The sequence below is a fragment of the Anopheles funestus genome, chromosome 3RL (assembly GCF_943734845.2).
Source record: "Anopheles funestus chromosome 3RL, idAnoFuneDA-416_04, whole genome shotgun sequence".
Taxonomy (NCBI): domain Eukaryota; kingdom Metazoa; phylum Arthropoda; class Insecta; order Diptera; family Culicidae; genus Anopheles; species Anopheles funestus.
Window position 1 is genome coordinate 60,013,271 of NC_064599.1, and position 16,914 is coordinate 60,030,184.

Here is a 16,914-nt window from a genome sequence, read left to right on the forward strand (position 1 = left end):
CATCGATTTTTGGATGGGTTCGAAGCGGCCACCGTACGAGGTGGTCCGGGTTGCGGGTACACTCACTATGGAAATGAAAATGTACTTACCTTATCGATCTGCAACACTTCGGACACTGTGGTGGCAAATGTGCAAATGCGATACATGATGCGAGATTATCACAGGTGTCGATCATGGGGGCTTAGAGGCACGGTTTTGGAAAATGAAGGTGAAGGTAAATTTAATTTACGTATTCAGTATTTACGATACATTAAATGCCGAGATTTGTCTAACAGTCATTGACTGTAATATCTGGAAAAAAAATTCTTTGTGTGGGCTTAACTGTACACAGACTCTTTATCTTATTTGAAAGATACTCTGAAATATATTACCGAGTCAGCACCGTCATCGTCTATGATCATAGTTGGTAGTTAAGAGCATCTCTTGTTAACAATTTTCCTTTGTAAATTACCGTAATAGTTTTTTTTGTGTGCATAGTAATGTCAACCCTCTAATTATGGTTCATCGACAACCTCATGATTGCCGGTCATCCACCGACCTTGTACCTTTTGTTATATCTATTTAACTTGCGAAAATAAAACAGTTTATCCTAAGTGCAAACAGTTATATTTCAATAGCTTATACTAAAATTACTGTTTTTAAAAAAACAAAATTTAATCTCAATTTTTCACTTTTTTATTGTCGTTCAGTATCGACGAAGCAAAGAATTGCATAGCTTCAGGCGTAGACTTTTCACATTCGAGTCGAATATGTATTTACCCCTAAATGTAGGCAATATAAAAATTTAATCTTTAAGGCTGTTTTCTACAATGGCCCTGTTTGCTATTCTGTTTAAATGTTTTAAATAATAGTCTAAATCTGAAATATGTGTTTCTGTGCATTAAAACAACAATATGTAGGACAAAAATAAAACTACAAAACTTTGTTTGTTTAATTATTTACCAATGTATTTAAATTTTATTATTTTCAAGGTTCTTTTCAACAAAGGAGCAATGGTGGAAATTGAACTACATGAAACAATTTATTACACATAACAAAAATAATAACTTAAACCATGTTATCAAGCTACGAAAATTAACAACAGTTTAACTTAATTCTCGTTCTAACGCAATCTATTCATGCGTATTCGGCTCACAGTCGAAAAATGTTTCTATTATAAAAAAGCGCGCGGGAAAACTTACATTCACCTTCGAGAGTATTAGTTGCGCCAGATCGTAGTAGTATTTTACTGCTTTATTAATGAACGATAAGAGAGACTAGATTCCATTCGCTGGTTTGCAAATCAAAAATGGCAAGCGTCGCACTTGCTTGGCAGCGCGATTATATTGGGGGAGATGCAGAAAGCAAAGGAATTTAAATAAAAGTCTGAAGTTTTCCATCGAAGCTGACTTACGACTAACGCATTCCCTAGCTAGTTTAAACATACTCTTTGGTCTTGGCTATTCGTAAATTCAAAGAAGGTGATATGTTTGAAGAAGGGCACTAACTATGGCAGGACACTTCTTGCGTCCTCCGCTGGACCGTAGTTGATCACTGGTGAGGATCTTCCATGTCGAAGATACGCGGTATCGATCACTAACGTTTCGGAATGGACGTGCTGCGATGTAACGCTTGATGGAGAATCTTTCCGTTCCATGCGATGATACGCTCCGGATGGCACTGCTCTGTCCGGAGAGTTTCGGTGCTCACATACATCGACCGTGTCCATTCGTATGCTACTTGTCGAAGATGTTAGTAACGATTCCTCGTCGATAATGTGATCCTCTTGTGGTACCTCCCGGGTGGAGGTAACGACCGTTGCTGGCAGAGTCATGTTAGAAAGTTCTCCTTCCTGCAGTGGGTGTGCCTGTTGTTCCTGCTGTTGCTGTAGCTCTCCTGGCAAATAGTCTTTCCAGCTTCGGAAAAGATAGCGGGTAAATTTGCGTAATTGTCTGAATTTACAGTAGGTCGCACCTTCGGCCGATTGTAGCTGCTGAGTCTGGATGAGAAAGCCCTTCTCTTTGAACGTTTTCTCAAGCGATTCTCGTTGCGTTGCACGACGCGTTTTCCGACGCCTTCGTTCCGACACACTGCTTGCCGTATTCATCCGACACTGTGTGTTTCCACTGTACGGAACTGGAGATGATGAATCGCCTTGCAGTGAGCCACACGGTTGTGGTGATGTTGGGAACTCGGGTATTTGAAGCAGATCGTTACTCAAACCCAACGAGGGTGGCGGAAGATCGCAAGCTATTCGTTCACCGGATGCATTCAGAAATGCACCTGTCGTGCTGGTCGCGTTGATGCTGCTCTGCTGGAGGCTTTCCCTCGGGAAGAACTCGTAACCGCGCATCGACTTATCACCCGTGCCAGAGTAGTACCGGAAGTTACCGCCCGAGTCAACACTCAGTATCTTCTTCTCCTGAAGACAAGGTTTGGCTCCTCCGGTGAATTTAAACTTACAGATGCTAACCTCCGTCGCCGGATTGGGGCTGTTCTCTGCCGGAACTGGTGGTATAAAAATGGCGGATCGTTTACGTTTCTGTACCGGTGGTGATCGCTGTCCTGCGCCGGTATTTGGTGGTGATTGCTTATCGTTCTTTATTAACTGCGATATGTGCTTCGGAACAAGTAGCGGATGCTGCTGATTAACTTTCGCAGCAGTTGGAGAGATCGGAGGAGACGATGCGTTTGGAGAGGTTGCTACTGTACGAATATCTTTACCAAGGTGATCTTCTGAAAGCTTCCCATGACCTTCAGCAGCGGGAACTGGCGGTGAGTTGTACATCGACATCGGATGTGCAAAAAGACCATTCGTACCAGAAGACCAATACATGTATCCGGGTGGAGTTTCGGCAGTCGAAGGAGTCTCCGTAGTACTGCCGAACGATGATTGCAGAGTTGGCAGTGAGAGCTTCATGTTGGCAGCCAGCGCTTGATCAGTACAAATATCCGAAGGTGTTATGATTGGTGTCGGGCACGAGGATGCAAACACTTCGTCCGTTTCCTCTTCGGAGCTGGAAACACTAAACGTTTCACCACCAGCCGGTAGGACATTGCCTCCCGAATCACGAACGCACAAATTGAGCGGTTCCTCTTTCCGGCGCCCTTTACTGTTGGACTGCTCCAGAGGTTCTGGTGGTTTATTGTCGCCTGCAAATAGTTGCTTCCTCTCGTCGGACGACGTTAGACGTCGCTCAAGGAGGCTGGCGACCGACTTTGAGCATCCTTTCGCTAGCATCCCTTTCTCCAAACCGAGCTCTCGACTAGGAGTGCCCGGGAGAATGGTGCCGTAGTTCTTGTAGATTAAATGACATATATCAGCCTTTTTTGGTTTTCTTCCGCGTCTCGGTTTCGAGTTCTCTAGCGTTATTTCACCCATGTACGGTAGATCGGTATAGCTAACGATCCGTTTCTGCTGTACACCGTTTTGATTGCTAGTACTGCTTTCGCTCGCTACACTACCCGGCGATGTCTGCGACGGTTGAACTACCTCGTCCTTGAGCGGTGCCATTGACACACCTTCCTTTTGCAGCTCGAGTATCTTCTGTAGCCAGCTGCGGACCGACTCGTTCGTTCGTTCCTCACGCTCCAATGCAGCCTGACGTTCCATCATTACCTTCCTTGATGAGTGTACCGATTGGTGGTTTGGTTTCGTCTGTTGGCGCGACGACTTCGATTGATTTGACGCAAGATCCTTCTTTTGCAGATTGTTTTGCGTTGCCTCATAGTGGTCGAGATATTCCTGGGGCAGTGCCTGGTGATGAAACCGCAGCTTGAGCGGTCCCTTTCGGCGCGCCCTAGGAGCACTGTTGGTGCGCTTCTGGGACTGTTCCTTCGTATGCGTTGCGGTTGGGCCAGCTTTTGGTGGCGTTGGTAAGGGCGAGAGAGTCGTTTCCGTAAGGTCCGGCGACAATACGACGCTCGGATGGCGATGTTTTGGCGGTGGTGTAGTTGGCGATGGACACATAGACTGGCTGACCGAGGACACACTAAGCTCATTATCGTGCGGATTATCGTTGGTACCACCGGAGATCAATGGATCATCTGAACTGCGTCTAAAAGGAGTAACGCACCATTTAGAACGCGCCCAACAGCTGTTGGTAGCTATCTATACTTACAAAAATCTACTCCCAATGTTTGCTCCCGTATGCCAGGGATATAAATCACGTTCCGTCTCTTCCAACTTGTTCGCATCGCCCGGCTCCAGAAGATCCGGTATGTTTGTTAGCTTAATCTCATCAACTACAAGCCCAACCGAGTTCCCACTTCCAGTTGAACTCAGATGACTCTGGTGAACGGTGTGGTGATCTTGATGTATGTGCGAATGTCCGAGAGAATCTTTCTCGTTACTGACGCCACTGGAACTCAGAAGTCCTAGATCATCCTTCGAGAAGTCTTGCATGCCACCTCCAACTGCATAAATAAAAAGGTAAAAGAAAGGAAAATATTTCATATTTAATTATGGAACATTATGGAGTCTTACAGGTAGACATTAAGAATTGTACTAAAATCGTATTGCATATTCATAAAGTTGGCTTAAAGTTAAGATTCCGGATGGACTTTGGAATCATACGGTCATGTTCCCATTAACAGAACAAATCTGTTTTAATAGTACGAAAATAGGACCCCTCCCGGATCAAAAAACATGCGACGAAGCATAGCCGCTCGTTCGTGCATTCGGAAAAGCGGCGCTCATTTTCACCACGAGCTTCACCATTGACCGGGCAGACATGCCCATGTTGTCCATGTTGGGCCAGATCGTTTGGAGCACATCTGATTCACCCGGACAAAAATAACTACTGCCATCGCTGCTGGTCACAGAACGCAACCAATGTCCATATTGTGATAAATTTTACGAGCACTCCACCTTTTTGAAGCGATTTCTGTTCTGCTTCGGGGTGGATTTCCTTAATGGAAATGGAATGGCGCTCACCCATACACATGGGGAATTGTACAAAATTGGAAAGCACTGCACAATGTCAACGGTAAACACGTGTTGATTTTCTTGGAGCGTGTATTAATAACGCACGGAGCGATAAACATTTTGAGTGAAAAATAAAATTAATTCAATTAATCAGCAGATCAAAGAAATTATTATTTAAGAAAACATGTCCACACACACATTAATCACTTATGTGAAATTCCCAGTCAAAAAGCATTGAAATGTCCCAACAAAAAAAGGAATAATAATATCGCACGATATGCAACCGTAATCTTGGCACAACACGCAATGCCGTGTACCGCGTCGTAAAGAATTACTCCGAACACGCCAACCAAAGTGGAGCTGTAGTAGGCAAGAAAAAAAAAGAAGCAACATGAAAATAAAAACCACAAACACACACACGATATTAGCCAAACTCCCGCCAAGCCGTGTTCGAACTCTCACACCCGAACCGGCCGACCCGTTTTCGGTACAAGAAATTTAAAAAATGTCCCTTCACGCAAAAAATGGACTTCACGGATACCGAATTCTATATTCAGCTTTTTTCCTGCACACGCGACGTTCGCATGGCGTGCTACTGTGCCATGGTAGTGTGCCCCGGTCGGTGCAAAGTGGTTGCATATCATCGTTCCCGGCTAATGTTGACTGGGCGCATACATTCCCGCGCTCCGTTGGTCCGCAATGTTCATCCGGGTGCAGTTTCGATGGTTTTGTGATATCCTCCGAACCACCCTAACTAACTGGATGTCAGGAGGAGGAGAAACTGTGGGAATAATATACGCGATACAGAATCGATACACATGCTTCAGAGGTGTACGGCATGGTTCTTGATAATTTTTTAGCAAAAACAAAAAACCGTTTCTTTTGTGGCCCCACGCCGGTTTGGCACATTCGCGCGTTGATGTTTTAATGGTCGGTGTGTATTGTAGGTTTTCACCATGTCTGAATGCTAAATTTAGCTAATATTGTTACTGGGAGAATGAAGGAACCAAAGCTCTAGTTGCTTTACCCGAAAACAGCAATTCTGGTAACATTTCCGATACGATCATATAGTAGCCGTTGCCCGTAATTGCTCATTCAAATTTGCACGCACTTTGGAGAAAATGTTTGGCAAACACACAATTTTCACCACTTTCCAATGCACAATAGGAACACCAAAGTAAGGTTTGCGGACGATAAAACACTCTCCAAAACGCACTCAATATCACTTGCTTCCTTTTACGGTATTACTGGCTCGTGGTCCGAACAAACTGATCGGCACAGTGATCGATCGACACGAGCTGCAACGAAAATTGAAACGCGATCAACAAGAGAAAAAAAAACCACACACACGCACACGAATGAATGACACGGACCGAGCGGAACGCTGTCCACGTCTCAAGACGGCAGCGCACGGAACATGACTAGATTGAGCTGAAAATTCTCATCCGACCCGACACGGTGCGCGATGGCCGATCCACCGATAGGCCGGAAAGGGATCAAAATAATAATAGCAGAAATTGGTATAGCGACAGTAGAAACGTGCGAGCCTTCCACCAAGCACCTTCCGTCTCTCCGTCTTGACAGTCGCCCGTACAAACAGCTATGCTCCGTACGAGGTGTACAATATTTGGCTAGAATGCGCAATCCGATCTGCGCATCACAGCTCACTTTTTGAGCGATCGGTTCATTTCCCGAAACACAGTTTCCACCCTTCCCTTTCCCTTTTACTCAACCTTTAGGTTCATTCATATGAAGCAAAATGTGGTCGTCTGTGGTAGTGACGGTGCAATGTATCTCCCTGTTTATCCCTTATGCAGAAGGGCGTGTTGGAAAATTTTTGGGAAAACTCATCGGTTGTTGGGAAAGGGTGTTTTCCAATGTTCTCTCGACCTACATTCTATATGGTCGGCATGCGTTCGTGTTGTTGTGTGCTTGTCTGGTCTCGAAACCATCCCAGACTCTCTCTAGGTCCGTAAAAGGAAATGTTCGTTCGGTAGTGCGATCGGTCGATGAACATTTTCACCCTCACCGTGAGAGGACTTTTCATCGGACCAAAGGGGATATTCGAACGTTCGGTTCGGTTCGCACTACAATGTTGCGACGTTCGATTTGTCGACCGCATGACCCGGTCGTATGACCTCCCTCTCCCGTAGGGTAGAAAGAAAACAGCGGACATTCGAGCCACTTGTCGCTTCCGTTCGGGGTGTTTATTTGGTTTGATTTTATTTTCCACCAGAGGACGGCCCAAGCAGTGGCGATAATGTGTAGCAACTTGAATTAGATATTTTCTTTTTATCGCGAGGTATTGAGTTGGTTAGATTTATTGACTTTCTTGTGTATGCGCGATCGACTCAAGTTTCTTCTGGCTTTAAATGCTCATTTCAATCAAATATGGCCACAAAGTATCGGTTTCAAGCGTATGAAAGATCCAAAACATTTTGTGTACAAAAATACCGAGCGTCTGAAGTCATGGGATTGCAAATCTGTTTTGCTTCCCAAGTGTCGTTTGCCCATATATGGACTTCATCAGAACTTATCACACGATTATCTACCCCATTGAGCAGTCGCTCCCTTTGCTCTGCATCTCTCTCGATCGGTATCCGATTTCAGTGAAGATTATTTTCTCGCGTTTCTGCCATACGATCGCGAAGAACGTCGTAAACACGCGTTCGGGGTGTCAATTCTCACGTACTAAAATTAGTCCATTTGAGAGCATGCTTCGTATCTAGTTGCCCCAAACGGCCCTGTGTCCCGTGGATGTGATTCATCATGTAAACATCATCTAATCGACTGATCACACCCACCACCCTCAGCTATGTTGCGAGCAATTGGCGCCGTTACAGCGAATGGATGGGAAACGATCGAAGAAACATGTGTTTCGAAACAAACGGCACAAGCGCTTTATTTAGTGACATATTTTTTGAATTTCCGCTACAATTTTAAGATGCCGGAATGGATGATGATGGACGAAGTGGAATAACTGTTACAAATATTATAGAGAATCTATTGATAAATTGGTGAATATTAATATTAAACATAGGATCATCTGTGATATGTTCCAATAGTTTTTTTGTATGCGTTTGAACGTTTGGCGGTTTATGTGCTGCTGACTTTGGATCCAAACAACCAATAAAAGTTAGTCCCTGGACTTCAGATTATACTTCTTCTTCTTGGTTCATGATCTAGCACGTCGCCAATACATTTCCAGGAAACTCGGTCTAGGGCTACAGTCCTCCATCCACGGCTGCATCCGATAAACCAAAGGTTCGACTCCACCTGATTCAGCCAACGAGCTCGCTGAGCTCCTCAACGTCTCGTGCCGAACTTCTCGTTCAGATTAGACTGCTTTCCTAGTCCTGGACTATTTTTTTTAGACGTGTCTGATATCTTGGATTTAAAGCTGAATCTATTTTACGGTATTATTTTCAACAGCCTATGCAGGTTCAACTAATCGCGATTCTTCTACATCCCTTCTGTAGGCATTCTCGATGTTGTTAGTACATTGTTTACACCCGGTCCTGCTGTGGTGACAGTTGCCTTCCGGTACAGAAGCTCGTAATACTATTTGCTGGTACTATAATGTCGACCCCACGTTGTATCTCATCGTTCCTTGCTACCGTAGTAATGACCCCAATTCGGTTCTAGCCATGAAACATGAGTGTCCTGAGGCTGTCGATCTTCCATACATGATAGAATAAGTCTATCGTCGGCTGTGATGCGTGTGTCTAACGTCTAGAAGGCCCACAATGAAGCTCCACTCCCGGACAGCAGTTGTTGAAACCATAAAAACCCCGATCAATTGATTCGAAATTCGTTCATGATCCCCTCCAAGGATTATCTCGCTTAGGGCCTCCAAGGAGCTTGATTTCAACTACCTTTCTTTAGGCTGCTGTTGAGCCCTATTCCTTCCCACACTTCCTGTTACTCTGGTGATAATAATTCTGGTGAAGTAAATGCACGTCAGTGAGTCCTTGCGGAAGTACATCCAGAAGAGACTCAATTAACCACTTTTCCAACAAAGACCACCGTGTTTATTATATCGATATATTGAATATTACCCACCAATAACAGCAGCGTAAATTAAGACGTTATGTTGCAATAAACAACAATCACTACACTAGGGCAACAAACGTATATATTAAAATTAAGACACCGACAACCCCGCTTCCAGTGACAGACAACACCAATTGCACAAACACCTTTTACGATCGAACCAAGCGAATTGGTTCATAATCCACCCCCGGTGACCGATTTCCGCATTGGAACAAAGCCCTTTTATAACACTTTTTTATGAGTGGTCTCCCACGAATCCTGACGGGTGTACCGAGCGCCAACCGCTTGAATACGGGCCTATAGGCGCCATAAAATGAAATCTCCACAAGAAACCGAACGATCCGTCAAGTACACGACAGGTACACACGCGGGAGAGTTCATCAACGGAATTGCGCCAACCGACGACGATTGCAGCTATTCGTGGGCGTGCTCCGTACTCCGTGTGTCGCATCGTTATTTTAGTTTTTATTTTTTAAGTCCGTAAATGTCACAATGCGCACAATTTCGGCATCGCGGTGTGAATCATATGTCGGGACACGGTGAAACGAACCATTTCCTGTCGCTGTCAATTTTTGTCACACTATTGATTAGCAGCCGTTTGAGAAGCAGAGGGCGGTTCGGACGGTTCGCCTACTTACGCTACGGTCCGGTAATGAGCTAATCAATGTGTTTCCTCGTGGTCAACCGGTCCCTAGCTTTTTTGGGGTGGTGAGTTTTATGCCGATTTGTTCCCTGTTGATGGTATAGCCGTAGCCTTACCCGGACCGCAGCTCCATAAAGCCACACCTTTCTGTGCATGGAAGCGTATTGTGTGGCTTCGGAGGCCAGAGGCTGTCGTGGGACTTGCACGACACATTGTCCCCTTGTCCCCAGTTGGCGGGCAGGGTCACCAGTTTGATCGGCAATCCTTCGCGATGGCGATCGTGATGATGATCGTCGTTGTCGTTGAGTATCCATTAAAAATCAAACAAAACCTCCTGCCCGTGGAACGATGTCAGCCATAATAGATAAGACCAAAAATCGTCAAACGGCTGAAAAACTACCAGCCCGAACCTGTTCGCTTCTAAATTTGAAAGTATTTCCATCCGAAACGAGCCAGCAAACTTGGAACAGGAGGACGGTAAACCGTCCGGGTAGGAGGCCAATTCAACATACGCCCACGCGGCAAACACATAAAAACTGCTCACCTCTCTCTAATGTTTATTACGACGCCGTGTGACTTCGGCCCGAAAAGGCATTAAATGGTTTTGGCTCTCTATGAATATTGAACGACACACTCGCACACTTTGGCCGTAGGATGGGGATCATGCTGCAAAGTGACAAAAAATTAGGCGACACTGGCACCAGGTCCCACGTTTATAGTTTGTGTTTATTTAGCACATTTCGTTCGTGCTGCATGCGGGAAGCGATTTATGGTGGCACTTGTTGGTAAGAGATTGTTTTCGAATAACACTCGACCAGCGTGTCTGTGTGTGTGTGTTAAATTCCTTTCTTTCCTGTGGTTGTAAAGAGTGCACTTGATAGGGGGATATTTTAAAAGCTGCTGCTTATCCGTAGCAATGAAGATACAACGTCACCTAAGCTTCGTCAACGGTCAAGCGCAGACTTGGAACGGGTGGCTAAGTAGATAGAAGCATTTGCCCCGAACCAGCCACGTTACTGACAAGCTTGTTATTGATTTTCGATCGACCGATCGTCAGGGTAGGCTTGTTCTCTGCCGCCTAAGCTTGTCCATTTGAGCTCGTCATTTTTCAGGCTTACCGTTGATGGGTGAACTGTTCAAAAACCGTGAGCCGTGTAATAACGGTCGAATATGACCACTACTCGGAATGGCCAGAAAGAGCGGCCCAAAAAAAAAACCCACAAAAATCGATTCGTATCCAACGGCCTGCGCGGGTGCATGGCACTGTTCGTAAATATGGCTAAACATTTCCATACGCTTTTGGCACTGGGGGCACCGCGAATAAGATGTTCGCTGAGGATGTGTAGACATGGGACATGAAACATCAGAATTAGCATGTTTTTTTTGTCTACCACTTTTCATTGATGAATATCGCTGTGCGTTGTGCGATTTTTGTTTCCTCTTCCACGATCCAGCAACAAAATTCCACCCGCGCAGAATTTGTTGGTGAGAGAAACGCTCAAAGATGAGAAGGCTTCAGGAGAAGAAAAAAAAATGAAGCACCTTCAAACACGGCCAATGCAAAATGCCGAATTTGTAAACGATTTTACGATTCAATATTGCCAATCAAACGTAACATATTTTGGTAGGAGATCCTACACACAGATTATTAAATCGATGACGCATTGCGCAACACGGCCGACGGTGACAATACTGTTTTATCTATTTTAATTTATTATAGTTGTTTTTAGCTGCTAAGCTTAGTCCGTCGCCGGGGCGTGTGCTAAATTTATTCGCCCAAGCTTTGTGACTTCCTATGGAAAATTAACATCGTTAGCTTTGTTTTCATTAACAGCTTTTGGGGATTTGGAAAAAAGATTGATGTAATCACTTTCTAGCCATTTGTCTCGTAAATTGCTACACTATATTACAAAACATCATGATGGGGCTCCAAAAATCTGTAACACAACAGACATTTATGTTTGTAATCCAAATAAAATGATTTTGTAACGACTGTTCATCAATATTGTTTGGTTAGCGTCCTGTATTTATTGATGTGTTATGTTTATACATCTTAGTAGAGTTCTTAATGACATAAAATACTATCTCTGGTTCATGTAATCTGTGCACCGTGATTAGACTGTGCAACGTGATTAGTCATTTGCATTATCAAGACTTCAAGACTTCTGCATATTGGAGAGACACAGTCCGATTAAGTTTTGAAACCGGAGCTGATGCATTGTTTTCTCATAGACTACTACTTTTTGACAGGAGCTCAACTGAGGTGCACTATTTTTCCGAATAAATATGTGATCTTAACCTTGAATGGCTGCACTCCTGCACAGTTATCAACTACAAACCTTAAGCGAATCCATAATGATGCTGTTGTATGATGTTCAATTTCCTCAATCGTTCCAGAAGCCGCTACTGAATCACGAGAAACGTCGGCATCGTATGTTGACTCGTAACCTTGTATCACAAGTGATATATAACCACACTGTCACGCAACGTGTAACAACAGCCCTCTCAAATGGAGAAGGTTTCCCAAAGCAACCGAGCCGCTTCTTGCTCCGGTTTGAATCATATCACCACAGGCCGTAGATTCGTTGAGTCACACCTTCGGCCCCCCGAGTCACTTCCGTTGTCAGCCGGAGCAAAGAATGCGTCGATTATTCTTCTTTAATTCCACCGCACTTACACCACAACCTCGCTTTTTATCACTCGCGTCATTCACCACTTATAGAACAGCCGCGTTTGCTTGACAGCCTTCTTTACGTAAGATGAATTCATTCATAACAACAGTCCACTTAGAACACTGCCACAATGTACACTGGGCTACGACGAACTGGTCGCTAACACTTTCATTCACTACGTCTCAGTTCAGTAGTGTAAGAATATTTTAACGAATTGATGACAAGCGTGTCTTGCACACAGGAAGGCGTATGGAGTAGAAATTAAAAGTCGTTTAGCTTCATGAGATCACCACATCAACCAGGCTTTGCCGAGTTGTGGATGATAATTAATTTAAATGACTATTCCACACACGGTACGATAGTTGATCTGTGTTCGATAGGTCAGTTCGGCTTAGTTAGTTTTTTTTGCCTATCGCATCAGCTCACCACCAGAAAATAAAACACACACACACACATTTTATCTACAATCACTGTCACTGGTTTATCAGCAGATAGTAGCACTAACGCCACGAGATTCACATCTTCGTTCACGCGCACCAGATACGACCACTCGCGAGCACCGCTTCTAAACAAATGAAGATATTACGAGTTCCCGCTCATGCTCGAAGTCACTGGACGAAGTCACTGCTGCTGCTGCTGCTGCTGGAGCAGGAAGAAACGCCGATCGTCGATCGTTGATCGTTGGCTGCGGAGATCGAACAACGGAGGCGCACTGGTCGCGAAGCTTCAGAATACATGCATAGCTAATGGGACATACACGGAGTGCCTTGATGACAACACACGACCTGCGCACGACCGCCACTTACGCGCCAAGCACAATGACGCTAGACGGGTACGACCCGTACGGTCGAAAGGTTGCGTTGGTGTTAAAATTGCGCCTTCCAGCATCCCCCCAGTAAGTTGCGTTGCGCACGAAATAAAGCAAAACTGGAGTGTGTCGCGTATTATGTCCATTTTTATCTGCATTTTTGTTCCCTTTCCGTCTGGTTTACTTTCTTCCGCTACCACCTACCACCTGAATGCCCTATCTGCCCGGTCTGCTTAAGATATCTTCAAAACAGAAGTTGCTACTGACCGATGGGAGATCACCATTCCCGGGTGTTGAGTTAGTATTACATCGTAGTTCGGGATAGCTTTTCGTAGCAAGACTTAACCACGAAATGGTTCCTCCAAGAGCCACTTGGAAGTCACGCTCAAATCAAAGCCAAACAAATCCTCCAGCATTACGGATCAATATTTGTACACTTCTCGGTTTCCCGTTCACCGTGTCCGCCGGTCCGAGCTGAAATCGGCTTAACGAGGCGGACGAATAGTTTTCAAGAGTGTCACACGATTTTTGTGGCTATTTAAGGAAGAGCTATTGTTTACTTTCAAGCCAGTCATGGCATATAATGAGCATCGTTAAAAGTAGAGTAACTTTACCAGACGCGGTTTTTAGCTTTGCTCCAGCGCTAGTTGCGTAGGTGCGCCGGATTACGGTGTTACGACCTACCAAAAGCTGCCATATTTTCCCTAAAACATCACTCTTGAGATATTTTGAACTTCCGATTTGACAACCAGCTCAATGAGATCCTGCCAGCTCTGGATTGGCAACGACGCGAAACGACGCATTGCCGAACCCACTTCTTCTTATTATAATTACCATTTCGAAAGCCGAGACTTCAAGCTGACTCACTCTTCAAATATTGATACTGCAGAAAGGAAACAGAGTATGGCAAAACCACTTCAGCGTACACAGTGTTCCACTTCTTAGCAAACCGTCTGGCTTTGGTTGTATCGATGACGAAGATGTATGGTAAATTCTTCAGGTGACTACGTGTCGTCGAAAATGGAAGCGAATATCGCCCATTTTTATCTGATTAATATCTCCAATCGATCATTCGAAGCAAATGGCTCAGTTTAACCAAAATACACGAAAAGCGGCTTAAGGATGGCTATCAACCAGATGAAGAGCCTCTACCGTTGCATAGAGTTGAACCGTTTTGGCGGCACACTTTTTCCAAACTGGTCCACCGGCCATCAAACCGACGAACAACCTGTTCCAACCTGTGACAAAACCGTTCGATCCATTTGCAACTCCTCCGCATGTCCAACTGGCACGGACGGTAACGGTTGCCTCCCCCCTTCTAGCCGTCTCTCCTTGCTCAATGCCGCGTGTAGCGCACCGTATATCCGTTACCGATTTAGCTTACTAGATAATTAATTACTCCACCAGTGACAATTGCCACGCACACGACCTATTGCCACCAAATCCGACAGGTGAAACCAAACCATCGACACCTAACCGGACCGCCATCTGCATATAGCTGGCGTTCATAGATGGAACGTCCCGTAGGCTTCCACACTGGACGATAGAATGGCAAACGCACAAAGAGCGCATTAAGGCGGACAGGACGACGGCTGTCCGCGGCATCTAAGCGATCGACGCCTGCTGTGCGAAATGAGCTGATTATACGAAATATATAATTTAACGATCGCGATCGTTCGGCAGATGACAGAAATACCTGTCCACATTAATTGGACGTCACGTTGGACCTCCTACAGCCCCGGAAATGTACCATAAAAGGCACTAAAATGATCGCCACCATACTGTTCGCACGGTGGAACGGTACCATGGACGCTTATGCATCGCTGCTCTGGGAAGAGGTCAAACACATCGGACAGGCACTTCAGGAACCACTTCAACCGATCTGGCCTTGGATCGTAGATCTCAACCTGAAATCGTAAACCTCTTTTGTCCACTTGTGTGTCCGCATCGATTATAGCAACAGATGCAGCAACAGGAGAATAAAAAAAAATTGTACGCAAACACACACGCAGCCTGGAGGTCGTCATTTAAGGTGATAATGGTTCGAGTATAGTACGGCAACATGCGCTTTGTTGACAGTGCATTGTATATTTTCCTTTTGCATACTGCTGCCACCACTACCTCAGTAGGTGCGTTTGTTTGTCCGTTCATAAAATGACTCTGTACTGTTCTTACGGTTTCAAAAGAGGTTGTTTTTGCAGAGGTGGATTATACTATTTTATGGCTCAATCTTCCACGCCGATCGGACGTTTTTAAAGAGTCATCTTATAAGGATTAAAAATTCGCATCCTTTTCCAGGTGACTGAACTCGGTGATGGGGATCTTACGAGGTTTACATTAAAAGTGATTTTTGTACAACTATCAAGGACGGAGTTTATATGGTTTAATACTCTACAGATAAGTTCCACAAGTCTTTTATGAATATTATAAATTACTTTCCCAAAAGTGTAAAAATGTTAAAAACCCCCAACAACTTAAACCTCAAGATCTTGGTGGATCGGTAGTCCAGCCCTTCAAGAAGTACTGAAAGTCAATCTCTCATGCACACCATTCTCCCGGCGTGCACGTCTCTAAAGCGTACGAAAAAAAAATACCTTCCCGAACTCGTCGATATCTTAGCGCCCACTCGTAGACAGACTGGCTGCTTCAGCAATTCCTGCCGCCGTAGCACAAACATCCACCCGTACCACCGGCCAGGCACTCCGCCAGGTCCATCCATACCGGTCCGCCCATGGCCCACACCACCAGTGATTGGAATGAATGAGTTGTCCCCCCTGTGGTACCGTTTCGTTTTGCTCATTTTCGATATACCTGTGCACTGCGCGATGGGCTTTTAGCCCCGTTGCCGCAGCGTTCTCTTCTCTTTTGATTGCATATATGGCAATAACGAGTCTATACAAACAAACACTACACGATGGTTTCCCCCGCACTGTGCACACCGGGTGCGACGGGGGAACCGGAGGACCTACAGGATGCTGGAGTGGATCGTGTAGCGAGTTTGCAGTACGATCATCGCTGGCACAGGGCGCCGCACATACCGCAAAAACCGGCACGAAGAGAAGGGATCGCCCAACAGGTTTGCCGGGAAGGGCGGAGTGGTATACAACTCGAAAAACCAGCTAGACACCCACGTGTATTTATTATTGTTGCCATTTCATTCCCCCCGCAGGCTCAAACCTTGGGCTGATCGCTTTCTGTCATGCGCGTGCGCCAGATAGCGAACCTACTGCATGAAGGGTGATACTTCTGCAGACCCCAAAAGCCCAAAACCTGCTCCTTCTCCTGATGTCGCATGTAGAATCGGTGTGCAGACGGGGCTGACGGGGGGTTAGTATCAATCTGCAGCTGCGTCACCTCTTTACTGCTGCAGCTGCATTTGCGATCATGGACCTACCGCTGTTTGCAAATTAAACCGGTCCCCATGTTCAGCTCCGGTGGAGGAAGTGTTACGAATTTGTATCGGACGTCTTTCAGTGCTACCCATTAGTCGTTCCTTCCACGAATGTGCTACGGTACTACGACGAGGATATGTTATTCGACATTAACCGTTTTTTGATCAGAAGAAGAGGAAGCTGACCGTTTGAAGGGAGATCCCAAAAATATTAAAAAATACTTACCTACTCTCGAAGGAAATAGGGAAATCGTTTGTAAACAGCACGATAAGTGCAATATCTTGTTCGTTAGGAAGTTTAATCCGGTTGTAAAACCGAGCTGAGCCACTTCAAACATGACGAAAATGATTCATCTCCTCAGTTCTTCAGCTATATAATGTCAACGATCGTCGAGTTTTCTCCAACCCGCTATTCCCATTACAAATCTTTTGTAAAAGGTT

General features: G+C 45.1%; 1 protein-coding gene across 2 annotated transcripts; it reads right to left on the reverse strand.

The window, feature by feature from the left end:
• Nucleotides 1-921: 921 nt before the first annotated feature.
• LOC125768348 (uncharacterized) lies at nt 922-13,038 on the reverse strand. 2 transcript variants are annotated; one of them, XM_049435864.1, is made up of 3 exons: nt 11,942-13,038; nt 4,101-4,395; nt 922-4,037 (listed from the first exon to the last, which is right to left on the reverse strand). In XM_049435864.1, the coding sequence occupies exons 2-3, from the start codon at nt 4,382-4,384 to the stop codon at nt 1,487-1,489; spliced, it is 2,835 nt and encodes a 944-aa protein (XP_049291821.1). In that variant the 5' UTR covers nt 4,385-4,395; nt 11,942-13,038; the 3' UTR covers nt 922-1,486. The 2 variants fall into 2 exon arrangements, with proteins under 2 accessions (XP_049291821.1, XP_049291820.1); XM_049435863.1 differs by lacking the exon at nt 11,942-13,038 and adding an exon at nt 5,934-6,361.
• Nucleotides 13,039-16,914: the final 3,876 nt, after the last annotated feature.

Coding starts and splice junctions, on each gene's coding strand:
- LOC125768348 (XM_049435863.1), bottom strand. CDS start 5,973: ATGATCGTATCGGAAATGTTACCAGAATTGCTGTTTTCGG. Junction 4,396..5,933: donor ACCAGAATTGCTGTTTTCGG/GTAAAGCAACTA, acceptor TTATTTATGCAG/TTGGAGGTGGCATGCAAGAC. Junction 4,038..4,100: donor AACATTGGGAGTAGATTTTT/GTAAGTATAGAT, acceptor TACTCCTTTTAG/ACGCAGTTCAGATGATCCAT.